This window comes from Elephas maximus, chromosome 8 (genome assembly GCF_024166365.1).
Source record: "Elephas maximus indicus isolate mEleMax1 chromosome 8, mEleMax1 primary haplotype, whole genome shotgun sequence".
Classification (NCBI taxonomy): Eukaryota; Metazoa; Chordata; class Mammalia; order Proboscidea; family Elephantidae; genus Elephas; species Elephas maximus.
The window spans coordinates 42,395,926-42,413,281 of NC_064826.1; the positions used below are offsets into that span (position 1 = coordinate 42,395,926).

The window sequence follows — 17,356 nt, forward strand, 5'->3', positions numbered from 1 at the left end:
TTTTGTTCATATAGTGATCAAGCATCCTGTAGTTAAATTCGAAAGTAAATAATATGTCTAGTCATTTGCACATAGGAACCATTTTAATTATTATTTAAGGTTTCTTTTAGTCTTTGGATTCCCCGTCTTTCTTTGTGGTGTATGTGGGGACGGGGGAAGAGAGAGAGATTTGAGAGGCTGATTTTCAAAACTCAAATGCAACTCTTTTGATTTCTGACATCTTTCCAAACTGTATTAGAATAGCGTAACATGATTCATTAGTATGCACATTTCTCATATTTTATAATGTTGGATCTCTTATTGCTTCCACCTTGCTAGGCCCTTAATTTCCACTGTTGTGTTTTTGCACTTCATGATTAGGGATGGATTACCGAATAAGCAAGGTAAGCACATGCTTAGGACATAATTTTGTATCCAGCTAAAATGAATGGCAACAGCTAAGTGGAGTGCAAAGATGAAAGCTTGCAGAAGAGAAAATGAAAAGGATTTGTGAATCCCTAAAGACAATTCCAAAATTAACTTCCTTTTTAAAATGTGATGAATCAGAAGAGACTTTTTCCGTTGAACGCTCAAGTTTAATGGGTGCAAATCATTGTACTAGTGCAAAGCATAACTAATAGCAACATGAATATAAAAGATTTTTTCCTAAATACTGCACCCATTCCTTGCTGTAGTAAAAGAATTAATAGTGGTGTAGAAAGTGAAATAATTTTAGAATCTGAAATTGTCACATCCAGAGACCCTAAAAATAACAAAAATATAGATCCTGCTTTGCAGAATAATGTTTCTTTTAATGATGTAAATTATTGGATTGAAAGAGGGCCATGTGATTGTCAATATCATAGTGTACCATTTGAAAATTTGTGTCGAAAATTTCTGAATGGTAAACAAACAAGATTCTCTAGCCAGAATATATTTCTAAGTTGCAAAGCTAATGGAGAAAATTATAAGAGGGCGTGGCTACTGTATTTTCCATATATTATCTTGTTTGCAAACTACTCAGTCCTAAATCATTTAATTCTCAATTTGCTATGGATGGATTTAGCAATTGAAAATTTTGAAAACACAACAAAACAAATACTGATTATCAAGCAGTTCACCGTCACAGAAGCATTAGAAAGAAACAAGTAAATGACTGAAATGCTGCAGAATTGAGTGTCACCATCGTTGACACACTTGAATCGTGCATGAAAAGGAGGGTGAAAGTGTGTGACGTTCTTTCAAATAGATTTTCCTTCTTAAACAATATGAATATACCTGATGAAGAATGCATGAAGACATCCTAGAAATTAGCGCAGGCTCATCCTGATGCCTTAAATACAGACCTTTATGGAGGAGTGTAACAATTTCATTCTTACATAAGAACTAAATTCACAGATTCAAGAAAGATAAATATTACTCACGTAGGCATGTATGATTCCATAATAGAAGATAAAATACAGTGTTCATTTCCAAATGTTGAAATTGCTTTATGCATATTCCTAAGTTTAATGATCATCAACTGCACAGCAGAATGCTCATTTTCGTCCCTAAAAAGTATCAGAAACTCTCAGTGTACAGCAGTGATTCAAGAAAGACTCGATTGATTATCATCATTAGGGAGGTATGTATTGTTCGTAGCTTAATTGTGAAATTATTGAAAAATTTGTAACAGCAAAGGATAGAAAGAAATGTTTTTAATTATAAAATGTTAGAGATGGAAGATCTTTCAATACAAAATAGTAATTTATTGTAATCTTTGTTTTCTGGTCATTGTATTTCCTTTATGACATCTTTCCTTTTGTTCATTTATAATTATAGCATTTATTATGAAGCAAGCATCAAAGTTGAAGTATGAGCCATTTAAAGCAAAACTGGCAAAAGTCAGTTTTTTTGCTACGGGAGATCAAGAGAATTTTACATTGAGTGTTGAAACAACTAAGTTCACTGACTCATTTTCTTATAACATATGTGGAATATTCTTTTTTTAAAAAATGTGGTATATAGTAAAGATCTTAGTACCTCACATCCACTAAAAATGTTATAATCCAGTTCATCTCATTCCACTAAAATGGCACACACCACTTTTGCTTTCAATTGCTAATACTATAGTCAGATTTAAAAAGAAGTTACATCCTGGATAACTAAGACACACACACACACACATACACATACGCACACAAATATATAAGTAACCCACATTTCCTGTTTGAATGCATGTATAAGCAGAGGAGGGGGTACCACAGATTATCAGTGTTTAAGGCCCTCACATAATCTCTACTTAATCCCCTCCTTAATCTGGCCCTATTTATAATCCCTAAAAAAAAAAAAATAAAGTGAGCATCAAAAACGTAATACAGAAAGGTACAGCTAAAAGACCAGTAGATTAAGTAAAAAGAACTCTAAAAAAATTCACTTAATTCAAAAGAATGTAACAAAGGAGGAATGGGGAGACAAGCAAAAGTGATGGGACAAACATCCAGACATGATGGAACAATAGTTATCATCCTATTTAATGTTGAAGTATTGAAAGTGTTTCTCCTTAGGTCAGGAACAAGGCAAGATGTCCCCTCACTACCTCTATTCACCAGTGCTCTGGAGATTTTAGACATTGCAGTTAGGCAAGAAAATAAAAAAGCTATAAATATCTGGAAGCAAAAAGTTAATCCATCTCTCTTTGCAGGTAATTTTTTTTTTTTATGTAAAATATCCCAAGGAATATGCAAAACAATACCAAAACTAATAAGTGAATTTTGCAGGTTACAAGATAAAAGATCGATGTGTTAAAAAATTAATAGTATTTTTATATACTAGTAGGAATCAACTGGAAAATAACATTACAATAGAATCAAAATATAATGTATACTGAGGAATCTCTTTAACAAAAAGCGTGCAAGACCTCTACACTGAAAACTCAAAACATTGCTGAGAAATAAACGAAGACAATAGAAGGAGAGATTTGTCATGTCATGGATTGGAAGACTCAACATTGTTAAGATGGCATTTTTTTTAGGTTGATTCATAGACTTAAGACTATTCCAATCAGAATCCCAGCAGACTTCTTTTTGTCTGATTCTAAAGTTTATATATGAATATGTTGCCACAACGTAGAATAGCCAAAACAATCTTGAAAGCAAAAGAGCAAAGTTGGAAGACATACTACCTGACTTGAACACTGTAATAGCTACCCTACAGCAGTCAAGTAGTCAAGACTACAGTAGTCAAGACAGTGTTATATTAACATAATAATTGGTAAATAGATCATTATAAGGATTAAAAGTGGATCAATGGTACAAAACAAAGAATCCAGAAAAAGACTCATACATTTTTGGTCATTTGATTTTGGGCAAAAGCACCAAAAATCCAATGTAGAAAGGAATCTTCACAACAGTTCGTTCTAGAGTAACTTGATATTCATGTGTGAAAAAGTTAACCTCAACACTTACCCATGCCATACACAAAAATCAATTTGAGACATGGCTGATTCCAGATAATGTAAATTACCTGGATAACATATCAATGCAAATTTATGAAACTGATAACTGAACTAAATTTGTAAGAGTATCTCTATCCCTAGGAAATTCACAATGAAATGTCAAAATATTTAGGAGTAAATGCCATAAGGTATATATGACTGTGAGGTAAAGGACCTAGTTTTACCCTAAGTAAAGTGGCCTTTGTCTCTGGCACTGGAGAAATAACCCTTGAAGCAATTGGGGTGTCTTGTTCTGGGTTTTCCAAGACACACTTAAGAATTTGTGCTGGGAGTGAGGCCTGGACAAACCAGTCCAGACTCACCTAGGAGGCCGATATCAGCTAGCCTCAGGAAGCTAGTGTGGTGGCTTGCGTGTTGCTGTGATGCTGGAAGCTATGGTACCAGTATTTCAAATACCAGCAGGGCCACCCATGGTGGCCAGGTTTCAGGGGAGCCTGGTAGTCTATTTCTGAAAAAATTGGCCAGTGAAAACCTTAAAAATAGCTTCGGAACATTGTATGGTATAGAGCCAGAAGATGAGTCCCTCACGTCAGAAGGCACTCAGAATACAACTGAGGAAGAGCTGCCTCCTCAAAGTTGAATCAACCTTAATCATGTGGATGGAATCAAGCTTCCTGGACCTTCATTTGCTGCTTTGGCACAACTCAAAATGAGAAGACACAGCTGCAAACAGTCATTAATAACTTGAACATGCAATGAATGAAGTGTGAATCTAGGAAAACTAGAAGTCATCAAAAATGAAATTAACTGCATAAAGATCGATATGCTAGGCATTAGTGAGCCAAAGTGGACTGGTATTGGCCATTTTGAATCGGACAGTCATATGGTCTGCTATGCCAGGAAGGACAAATTGAAGAAAAATGGCATTGCATTCATTATCAAAAAGAACATTTCAGAATCTATCCTGAAGAAGAGTGCTGTCAGTTATAGGATAACTGAGGGCAAGAATAAATTGAAGATTTTTAGCAACTTCTGCAGTCTGAAATTGATCAAACATGCAGTCAGGACGCATTGATAATTACTGTTGATTGGAATGTGAAAGTTGAAAATGAAGAAGGAACTGTTGTTGGAAAATATGGCCTTAGTGATAGAAAAAACACCGGAGATTTTGTGATAGAATTTTGCAAGACCAATGACTTCTTCATTGCTAATACTTTTTTTCAACAACATAAACAGCAACTGTACACATGGATACTCGTTGCCATTGAGTTGATTCAACTCATAGTGACCCTATAGGACAGAGTAGAACTGCCCCATACAGTTTTCAAGAAGTGCCTGGTAGATTCTAACTGCCGACCTTTTGGTTAGCAGCCATAACAATTAACCACTGTGCCACTAGAGTTTCCTGGTCACTAAGAGTCGGAATTGACACAGTGGCAATGGGTATAGTACGTTATACACGTGGACCTCACTGAATGGAATACACAGAAATCAGATTGACAACATCTGTGGAAAGAGATGATGGAGAATTTCAATATCAGTCGGAACAAGGCTAGAGACTGACTGCAGAACAGAACGTCAGTTGCTCATAAGCACATTCAAGTTGAAGCTGAAGAAAATTAGAGCAAGTCTTTGAGAGCCACAGTACGGCCTCAAGTATATCCCACCTGAATTTAGAGAGCATGTCAAGAATAGATATGATGCATTAAACCCTAATGACTGAAGACCAAACAAGTTGTGGAAGGACATCAAACATGAAGAAACCAAAAGGCCGTTAAAAAGACAGGAAAGGGAAATAACCAAATCAATACCATTCACAGTAGCCCCCAAGAAGATAAAATACTTAGGAATAAATCTTACCAAGGATGTAAAAGACCTATACAAAGAAAACTATAAAACTCTGCTACAAGAAATTCAAAAGGACATACTTAAGTGGAAAAACATACCTTGCTCATGGATAGGAAGACTTAACATAGTAAAAATGTCTATTCTACCAAAAGCCATTTATACATATAACGCACTTCCAATCCAAATACCAATGTCATACTTTAAGGGGATAGAGAAATCACTAATTTCATATGGAAAGGAAAGAACCCCCGGATAAGCAAAACATTACTGAAAAAGAAGAAGAAAGTGGGAGGCCTCACCCTACCTGATTTCAGAACCTATTATATAGCTACAGTAGTCAAAACAGCCTGGTACTGGTACAACAACAGGCACATAGACCAATGGAACAGAATTGAGAACCCAGATATAAATCCATCCACGTATGAGCAGCTGATATTTGACAAAGGACCAGTGTCAGTCAATTGGGGAAATAATAGTCTTTTTAACAAATGGTGCTGGCATACCTGGATATCCATTTGCAAAAGAATGAAACAGGACCCATACCTCACACCATGCACAAAAACTAACTCCAAGTGGATCAAAGACCTAAACATAAAGTCTAAAACGGTAAAGATTATGGAAGAAAAAATAGGATCTACCCTAGGAGCCCTAATACAGGGCATAAACAGAATACAAAACATTACCAAAAATGATGAAGAGAAACCAGATAACTGGGAGCTCCTAAAAATCAAACACCTATGCTCATCTAAAAAAAAAAAAAAGACTTCACCAAAAGAGTAAAAAGACCACCTACAGACTGGGAAAGAATATTCAGCTATGACATCTCAGACCAGCGCCTGATCTCTAAAATCTACATGATTCTGTCAAAACTCAACCACAAAAAGACAAGCAACCCAATCAAGAAGTGGGCAAAGGATATGAACACACATTTCACTAAGGAAGATATTCAGGCAGCCAACAGATACATGAGAAAATGCTCTCGATCATTAGCCATTAGACAAATGCAAATTAAAACTACGATGAGATTCCATCTCACACCAACAAGGCTGGCATTAATCCAAAAAACACAAAATAATAAGTGTTGGAGAGGCTGCGGAGAGATTGGAACTCTCATACACTGCTGGTGGGATTGTAAAATGGTACAACCACTTTGGAAATCCATCCGGCGTTATCTTAAACAGTTAGAAATAGAACTACCATACAACCCAGAAATCCCACTCCTCGGAATATACCCCAAAGATACAAGAGCCTTCACACAAACAGATATATGCACACCCATGTTTATTGCAGCTCTGTTTACAATAGCAAAAAGCTGGAAGCAACCAAGATGTCCGTCAACGGATGAATGGGTAAATAAATTGTGGTATATTCACACAATGGAATACTACGCATCGATAAAGAACAGTGATGAATCTCTGAAACATTTCATAACATGGAGGAACCTGGAAGGCATTATGCTGAGCGAAATGAGTCAGTTGCAAAAGGACAAATATTGTATAAGACCATTATTATAAGATCTTGAGAAATAGAAAAAACGGAGAAGAACACATACTTATGTGGTTACAAAGGGGGGAGGGAGGGAGGAAGGGAGAGAGCTTTTTATTGATCAATCTGTAGATAAGAACTGCTTTGGGTGAAGGGAAAGACAACACTCAATACAAGGAAGGTCAGCCTAATTGGAGTGGATTAAAAGCAAAGAGGTTTCCGGGATAAAATGAAAGCTTCAAAGGTCAGCGGAGCAGGGGCTGGGGTCTGGGGAACTTGGTTTGAGGGCACTTCTAAATCAATGGGCAAAATAATTCTATTATGAAAACACTCTGCATCCCACTTTGAATTGTGGCACCTGGGGTCCTAAATGCCAACAAGTGGCCATCTAAGATACATCAATTGGTCTCAACCCACCTGGAGCAAAGGCAAAGGAAGAACACCAAGGTCACACGACAACTAAGAACCCAAGAGACAGAAAGGGCCACATGAACCAGAGACCTACATTATCCTGAGACCAGAAGAACTAGTTGGTGCCTGGCCACAATCGATGTCTGCCCTGTCAGGGAGCACAACAGACAACTCCTGAGGGAGCAGGAGACCAATGGGATACAGACCCCAAATTCTCATTAAAAGACCACACCTAATGGTATGATTGCGACTAGAGGAATCCCAGAGACAATGCTTCCCAGAACTTCTGATGGCACAGGATAGGAACCATCCCCGAAGACAAATCATCAGACATGAAAAGGACTGGTCAGTGGCGGGGAGAGAGATGCTGATGAAGAGTGAGCTAATTAAATCAGGTGGACACGGGAGAGTGTGTTGGCAACTCTTGAGGGGGGATGGGAAGATAGAGAGAGAGGGAAGATGGCAAAATTGGCACGAAACGAGAGACTGTAAGGGCTGACTCAATAGGGGGAGAGCAAGTGGGAGAAGGGAGTAAGATGGATGTAAACCTACATGTGACAGACTGATTGGAATGGTAAATGTTCACTTGAAGCTTAATGAAAATTAAAAAAAAAAAAAGGAAAGGAAGAAAAGACCAAAATGGATGTCAGGAGAGACTCTGAAACTTGCTCTTGAACATAGAGTAAAGCAAATGGTAAAAATGACAAAGTAAAAGAACTGAATGGAAGATTTCAAATGCGGCTTGAGAAGACAAAGTAAAGATTAAAATGAAATGTGCAAAAACTTGGGGTTAGAAAACCAAAAAGGAAGAACACACTTGGCATTTCTCAAGCTGAAAGAACTGAAAAGAAAATTTAAAAAATCAAGCCTGAGCTGCAATATTGAAGGATTCTACAGGGAAAATATTGAATGATGCAGGAAGCATCAAAAGGCGATAGAAGGAATTACACAGTCACTGTACCAAAAAGAATTGGTCCACGTTCAGCCGTTTCAGGAGGTAGCATATGGTCAAGAACCGATGGTGTTGAAAGAGAAAGTCCAAGTTGCACTGAAGGCATTCGTGTAAGACAAGTGTCCAGGAATTGACAGAATACCAACTGAGATGTTTCAACAAACGGATGAAAGTGCTGGAGTGCTCAGTCACCTGTGCCAAGAAATTTGGAAGACAGCTATCAGCCAACCAACTGGAAGAGATCCATATTTGTGCCCATTCCAAAGAAAGGTGATCCAACAGAATGTGGAAATTATTGAACGTTAGTATCACACACAAGTAAAATTTTGCTGAAGATCAATGAAAAGCACCTGTAACAGTAAATCAACAGGGAACTGCCAGAAGTTCAAGCTGGATTCAGAAGAGGACATGGAACAAGGGCTATCATTGCTGATGTCAGCTGGATCTTGGCTGAAAGCAGAGAATACCAGAAAGATGTTTACCTCTTATATTAACAATGCAAAGGCATTCGACTGTGTGGATCATAACAAATTATTCACGCCATTTTAAAGAATGGGAATTCTAGAACACTTAATTGCACTCATGAGGAATCTGTACATAGACCAAGAGGCAGTCATTTGAACAGGTAAAGGGAATACTGCGTGTTTTAAAATCAGGAAAGGTGTGAGTCAGGGTTGTATCCTTTCACCATACTTATTTAATCTGTATGCTGAGCAAATAATCATAGAAGCTGGGCTATGCAAAGAAGAATGGGGCATCAGGATTGGAGTAAGGCTCATTAACAACCTTCGATATGCAGATGACACAACAACCTTGCTTGCTCAAAGTGAAGAGAACTTAAAAGTATTTACTGATGAAGATCAAAGACTACAGCCTTAAGTATGTATTACACCTCAACATAAAACAAAAATCCTCTCAACTGGACCAATAAGCAGCATCATGATAAACAGAGAAAATATTGAAGTTGTCAAGGATTTCATTTACTTGGATCCATAATCAACGCCCATGGAAGCTGCAGTCAAGAAATCAAGCAATACATTGCATTGGGCAAGTCTGGGCAGAAGACCTCTTTAAAAGTGTTAAAAAGCAAAGATGTCACTTTGAGGACTAAGGTACAGCTGACCCAAGGAAGCCATGGTATTTTCAGTGGTCTCATATGCTTGCAAAAGCTGGACAATGAATATGGAAGACTGAAGAATAATTGAGATGATGTTGGTGAAGACTATTGAATATACCATGGACTGTCAGAAGAAGGAACAAATCTGTCTTGGAGGAAGTACAGCCAGAATGCTCCTTAGAAGCAAGGATGGCAGGACTTCATTTCACATACTTTGGATATGTTACCAGGAGGGACCAGTCCCTGGAGAAAGACATCTTGCTTGGTAAAGGACAGGGTCAGCAAAAAAGAGAAAGAACCTCAACGAGATGGTTTGACACGGTGGCTGCAACAGTAGGCTCAAGCATAACGATTGTGAAAATGGCACAGGTCCCAGGCAGTGTTTTGTTCTGTTCTACATATGGTGGTTATGAGTCGGAACCAACTCGATGGCACCTAACAACAACATGTAGGACTGGCTCATAAAAACCCTGAACACAGAGGGCTCAGAGTTTCCTGGTTGGCAAGAATATCTGCTCTTGGAAGGGTATCGTGTCCCTTGGGACAGGGAAGCATCGTTTAAGAAACCCTCCCAGACCTCACCCTGTGTTTGTTTGTATCCTTGTTGGTTATAATAAATCTGTAATGGTAAGTTTGGTATCCTCTCCATGAATTCTGTGAGTCGCTCCAGCAAATTATTAAACCCAAAGGTGCAGCGGGAGCCAACAGGTCAGAAAGTAAGGGTGTTGTGTGGGCTCCCAGGCTTGTTGCTGGCATCCTGAAGGAGTAGTAGGAAACTAACCCTGAATTGATGCCTGGTAGATCAGAGGGTTAGAGTATGTATGAACTTCCCATAATTGCGGATGACATCTACCTATTTGGCAGTCTGAACAACAGTGGTTTTTTTATCTTGTGAGCTCTGACCTAGCTCTGGGTGACTACGGTCAGACAGAGAGAGTGTGTGCCACAGGTGTGGCTGGTGGTAAGAATGAAGAAGTGGAAATGTAAGGACTGGATCAGTCTCCACGTTTTGGTGACTGGATTAATGTTGATTCTTACCACTCAATAACTTGGAAAAATATTATGGATATGCATATATATGTCTGTGTCTGTGTGTATATATGTGTTTGAGAGAGAGAGATAGAGAGCAATAACAAAACAAATAAGATGCTCATAATGGGTAAATCTAGATAAAGGACATGGCTCTTCCTTGTACTATTTTTATTTTTGTAAGTTTGAAATTATTTCCCGAACTGATTGTGATGGGAGTAGTGTTGGAGAGACACAGGGTGATCTAATTAGCTAAGGTGTTGGACTGATTTTATTCTGTGCAGTGAGACTAGGATAAGTGGCAGATTATTTAAGTGTCCAATTTTTCTAGTGTTATATTTTTACTTTGATATTTTAATTTTGTTCCTTGTTTGCTATAGTGATATTTCATTTTTAATTTTTATATTAACAGTGTTTTTCTTTTATACCTATGTTTTCTTCATATGACTGTATAGATCTGTTGAGCTTAGCCATATTTTCTTAGCCTTAGTTTTCACAAGACTCTCAGGGTATCATCAGACACTTTAAAAACGGTTTTATTGATATATATATTTACATGCCATACAATTCACCCATTTAAAGTGTAGGTTAAGTAGTTTTTAGTATATTCAAAATCAGTTTTAGAACATTGCATAACCCAAAGAGGAAACCCTACTTCCATTAGCAATCACACACACCCCTGCTCACTAGCAACCGCCAGCTTATTTTCTGTTTCTATTGATTTTTCTGTTCTGGACATTTCTTATAAATGGAATCACATAACATGTGGCCTTTTATGCCTGAACTTTCTTCACTCAGCATCATGTTTTCTGGGCTCATCCATGTTGTTGCCTTTATCAGTACTTCATTCCTTTTTATTGCTGAGTAATATTATATACCACATTATATTTATTCATTTGTCTTTTCATGGACTTTTGAGTTGTTTCCATTTTTTGGCTATTTTGCACTGCTGTTATGATCACTCATGTACAGGCTTTTGTGTGGACATATGTTTTCATTTTTCTTGTAACTAGGAGCAGAACTGCTGGATCGCATACTAAGTTCATGTTTAACCTTTGCAGAATGGCGAGACTGTTTCCCAAAACCGCTACTCCTCTTTATATTTCCACCAGCAATGTAGGAGGGTTCCAATTATTCAACATCCTGACAACATGGGTTACTATCTGTCTTTCTGACCATAGCATCCTAATAGGTGTGAAGTGGGACTTTCTATACCTTTAAACCTCCAAAATGCATTCATTCCTTAGTACGCAAATGATCTCCACCCTCTCCTAGCCACAACCTGTCTCCTCATTAAATTCAGGTTGTTGTTAGGTGCCATCGAGTCGGTTCCAACTCATAGAGACCCTATGTACAACAAAACAAAACACTGCCTGGTCCTGTGCCATCCTCACAATCATTGCTATGTTTGAGCCCATTGTTGCAGCCACTGTGTCAGTCCATATCGTTGAGGGTATTCCACTCTTGTTGACTGTCTGCTTTACCAAGCATGATGTCCTTCTCCGGGGACTGGTCCCTCCTGATAGCATGTCCAAAGTATGTGAGACAAAGTCTCATCATCCTCACTTCTAAGGAGCGTTCTGATTGTACTTCTTCCAAGACAGATTTGTTCCTTTTGGCAGTCCATGGTATATTCAATATTCTTCACCAACACTATAATTAAAAGGCATCAATTATTCATTGGTTTTTCTTGCTCATTGTCCAGCTTTTGCATGCATATGAGACAATTGAGAATACCATGTCTGGGTCAGGTACACCTTAGTCCTCAAAGTGACATCTTTGCTTTCTAACACTTTGAAGAGATCTTTTGCGGCAGATTCACCTGATGCAACATGTCATTTGATTTTTTGACTGCTGCTTCCCTGGGCATTGATTGTGGATGCAAGTAAAGTGAAATACATGACAACTTCAGTACTCTCTCCGTTTATCATGATGTTGCTTATTGGTCCAGTTGTGGGGATTTTTGTTTTCTTTATGTCGAGATGTAATTCATACTGAAGGCTGTAAATTTTATGTAAATTCAGTTACATAAAATAAATTGCAATAATATAAGAAATTTTTTTTCTATTCTTTTGTTCTTTAATTCTTTGTAAAGAGTCTCAAGAGAAATTAAAAAGATAGGATTTTAAAGATTATACAGCTATAGCTCATAAATTTTAGATGTCCATTATAGATAAATACGTATAGTGACCATCTGACCCCCCTGAGCTATGGCAATCACTGATTTCACTGACCATTGCCACTTTAATTTCCAAAGAGGCTTATTCAGGAGACTTTCCCTTTCATAATCATATGACAGAGCTCATCATCTGCTTTTTCCTGGGAGCACAGAGCATTAGTCATTAACCTGCATTTTGTGGGCTCTTTTGAGACTCTAACCATTCTTTTTTAACAGTTTCTACGGAAAAATATGTTTTTTGTAGACCACCAACTTATAAATGACCGTTTTAGAACACAACTTCATTGCAAGTTGATAACCATCTAGATCCATGAGGAAATGCAAGCTAAGTTGAATTATTTAAGCTGAAGTCAAAAAGCTTGTTTGATTAAATAGCCATCCATTGTGTGTTGAACTTTAACAAAGCTCTCTTTCTTTTAATTGTAATTTTTCATACTTTTTCTCCCTTTATTACAAGTAATCAAGAATTGATCAAGTGGAAATCAGATTTGATTTTGAAAAGTTTATGTGTGTGTGTTTATAAAAGGAAAGTAGAAAAAAAATAGTATTTCTTTCCTCTTATTTTATTTGGCTCACTATAACAAAGGGAAAATGCTGTTAGTTTCAACTCTGCTCAAAGGCTAATTTTTTGTTACGTTTGAAACATGCACCCACATTCAGAGAGTTACTTGCATTGTATCTTATTTGTCCTGTGCATATTTAATTTATTTTTAAATCTTGAATATTACAGAGTATTAGATAAAATCTGATCAATTTGAAAATGGTTGATACATGGATTTTTTTTTTACCTCAAATTCCAACTGTAACAGTTTTAGATTAATTAAAACTTGCTATGCCCTCTTCTCTAAAACTGATGCATTGAGACGTAAATTTAAGGTAAGGAGTACAGAGTTTTTAATAGTACTTTTACTGATCATCCATGCACAGTGTAATCTTTGGCAACTTTTTTTTTTTTTTAATTCTATGAAAAATAAGAGTAATTTCACCGGCTTGTCATGATGGCTGTCAAAGATTCATGGAATTTGGGTTTCTTTCTCTTTTTCCCTTCTTTCCTTCCTTTCTCCTCTTTCCCATCCCCCCTTCTTCCCTCCCTTTCTCCCTTCCTTGTTCATTTCTGAGTTTTTTTAATAGAGAGAAGCCTATTGGCAATTGTCAGGAAGTGTTCCCTAGGAATAATAGAACAGACTGAGACTGGGGCCTCAACGGTCCATCATCTCTAAAGTATTAAGAGATATATTTTTCCTGTCCAAGACTAATTTGGCTTCCACATCCAAAGTTTTATGTCTACACAGGTTCCTCGCACTGCCTAAAGTCCAAAATTGTAACCAGACCTAAATATTTCCAATTAGCATTTTTTTTGTCAGAGGGGCACATTCTTCCCCAGTTAAAGAAGTGTGTGTGTGTATGAACCATCATTTTAGTAATTTCTTTTGAAAACTTTGTTGTGATAAAGTATATATAACATAAAATTTGCCAGTTTAATCATTTTTAATTGTATAGTTCAGTGACATTAATTACATTCACAGTGTCGTGTAACCATCACCACTGTCTATTCCCAACACCTTTTCATTACCCTGAACAGAAGCTCAGTACCCTTAAAGAATAACTACTCTTTCTCTTTTCCCCTCATTCCCTGGTAACCATTAATAAATGTTTGTCTATGCTTTTGCCTATTCTAGATATTTCTTACAAGTGGGATCATACAATTCTTGTTGTTTTGTTTCTGACTTATTTCACTTATCATTATGTTCTCACTGTTCATCCATCCATGTTGCATCAGAGCTTCATTTCTCTTTATAGCTAAGTAGTATCCCATTGTATGTCTATACCACGTTGTGTTCATCCATTCCTCTATTGATGGACATTTGGGTTGTTTCTACCATTAAGATATTGTAAAAAATGCTGCAGTGCCCCCATTGAGTGAACTTAGCACCCTTGTTGAAAATTAATTGACAGTAGACACCTGGGCTTATTTCTGGACTCTCAATTAGTAATTTCTTTTTGTGTTGAATTCTTACAGCTCTGCACACAAGGAGATGCAAGTCAGGTGATTGGGCCTCTTACTGAAGGGCAGAGAAGAAATGTGGCGGTAGTGAATTCATTGTATAAGTTACACCAGTCAGTAGCAAAGGTAACCTTTATCTTGCTTTATTTTAATGAAGCTCTTTTGACTTAATTTCAGGTTCTTCTTTCTTCTTACATCAGATTTAGACAGCTTATGAATTAGTATTCATTCCAGTTTTTTTTTTTTTAAGAATGCAGCAATGAAAATATAATTGTAAAATAAGCTTTTTCTTTCATCCTGGCTTTTACTGTTCGTATGACTTTTTGTCTGTACATTTGGTTTAAAACGCAAGAGCTGTAGATTCTCAAGTTTTGGTTGGTATACTCAAATTTATTGAATAAATGAGTCAAGTGTAAACAGTATGTGTTTCATACGTATTGAAAAGCATAGTTGGATATTTTGTGGATGGTAGTTAATTTTAGCAAAGCTAAAGACAAAATAAGATGTCAAAAAATTTCTATCTTTGCACAAAAATTGTGGAACAGAGTGGCTTTAAAAACTAAGTTTTTTGATACCATTGATGACTACTTGCAAGTAGAGTATATGTCGTCTTTTCTTTTTGCAGTTCTCCTGGTACATTTGAAAGAAAAGGCTGAACTAACTTGTTTGCCTTCATATGTTATGTCTAAGATGAACCCTTCATAATTATTAGGAAATTAGCACTTTCAACCCAATCTTTGACTTTTGAGTACAGTGTGTTTAATAATTCTCTATAGAGCATTTGCCAAATATTTAATAAGTAGGAAGTTAAATATTTAAAAGACCTGAAGGAGACTCAAGGTTAGATGATATTTTTGAAACTTGATCTCTAATACCAAGTTAAATATGCTAGGTTGTATTTTAGAATAATTATAGGTAACTATTAATCAGTTATTTAAAATTTTTAACAAGTCCTTTAATCAATTAGGCATTTCTAAAATGTATGTTTCAAATACTAGACAAAATATATTTTAAAGGGTATCAGTAGGTATATCTCAGGAAAATAAAATTATAAAAAACACTAAACGTTATATTTTCCATTTCCTTTATTACTCTAAAGTACCATAAGCAATGAAAGATTGTATTCTGTTTCAGCCTGATTTAAATGTCTTTATTGATACTTCCAGACTTTTTATAATGTTTGCATTGATTTGTAAAAAGGGAAATGTCTGACTGACATTTGTATTTTAAAGACTTGTTGAAAATTAAAGTCAGTCTGGGATCCCATGTGAAAAGTGAATTTTTTAAAAGAAATAAGTAAATATGGCTTTATACTGACCTTTTCCAGTTAAACTTTATAATGAAAACCTACCTAAAGTGAATAAAAGAAAACTCTTAATGTTCTTAATATTTCAGTTATTTGAAGTACATATTTGCTTTGTACACTGAAGTATTTTCCAACCTATCTTTATTAATAAATTCCAATGGGTTTTTAAAACATTTTTTATGAGATACTACTATAATGTAATGATAGTATTTTTATATGCAGTTTATAAAAACAACTTTATCATGTTATGATCAAAATTAGTATTAGAGAAATAAATGACTTAAACAAAATTGTATCTGTATTAAAACCTTATTCTAGGTGGTTTCCAGTCAAAATGCATTCCCACCAGCAGCTGAGCAAACTATAATTTCAGCCCTAAAGGTAAAAGAAAATAATTTAATTTTTGACTCTATAGATCAAAGTGGATTTTTGATTTGTTTGAATGGAAGATGTTACATTTTAAAAATGATTCAGAATCCTCTAGATATACCAAAAGTAACATGTTGATATTTATCATGGAGAGAATACATTTGTGTTATTATTTCTATATGATTTAAAAATAGAGTTTAAAAATAGACTCCATTGGTGCCCACAGATTGTGTTCTACTTATGACAATTGAATACACAGAAGCAAGAGTTCTACAAGTATTCACTGTATCTTAGGGCAGTGCAGCCCAGTATTATTCCATTAAAGCAGTGGTTCTCCACCAGGGGTGGTTTTGTCTCCTAGGGGACATTTGGCAATATCTGGAGACATTTTTGATTGTCATGACTGGGAGAGGGGTGCTACTGGCAGCTGCAAAACATCTTGCAATGCCTCAGACAGTCAGTAATTCTAAGGGTGAGAAACCCTACTTTGCAGTTGATTTGTAAGGTATAAAATCAGGATGTACTCTCATTGTTTTGATACAGTAACATAAATATATACCCCTTTTCTAATATTCAGGAAGTTTTAAAAAAAAATAGGGTTGGTATGAGATTTAGAGCCATATGCAATTGATGGTAGGTATCTCTTTAAAAAAACAAGTAAATCATTCATTCTGTCAACAGTAATAGCTATCCTTTATTTCCTACTGTTTGCCAGGCTTATGCAATATATTGAAATATTATAGCAGCCCTTCAAGTTATGTATTATTGTTCCCACTTAATTAGATTTAGAAATAATTATTTACTCAAGGTCATACAACTGGTAAACAGCTGGACAGATTTAAACCCATACCTCATTAACTCAAACGAGTTGTATCTACTACATCTTGCCACCATATCGATTCATTAATTTACTAAATATATATTAAATACTTCTTACTAGAGACAGTATAGTGTAGTAATTAAGAGCATGGATTCTGGAGCCAAACTACCTGGAAATGAATGTCACCTAAGCTATTTAATTAGCGGAATGATCTCAAAGAAGTTAATAAGCTCTCTCTTGCCTTAGTTTCTGCATCTATAAAATGGTACAGTATATGTACACAAAAGTAATAGATGTCAAATATTAGTTTGGATTTACATCACTGAGAGATAGTTAAAAAAAAAAAAAAGATAGGGGCCCCCAAAACTCCAAGGAGAAACACTTACCTTTAGAGAGTAAGGAGGAGACAAAGAAAGAACC

The 17,356-nt window shown here is 36.2% G+C and overlaps 1 protein-coding gene across 1 annotated transcript in view; it reads left to right on the forward strand.

Moving 5' to 3' along the window:
• COG5 (component of oligomeric golgi complex 5) overlaps positions 1–17,356 on the forward strand; it is a 317,777-nt gene that overhangs the window by 237,395 nt on the left and 63,026 nt on the right. Inside the window, exons 15-16 of the mRNA XM_049893477.1 lie at positions 14,457–14,567; positions 16,066–16,128. Coding sequence (XP_049749434.1) covers positions 14,457–14,567; positions 16,066–16,128 — 174 coding nt within the window. The remainder of the gene's footprint in view (positions 1–14,456; positions 14,568–16,065; positions 16,129–17,356) is intronic.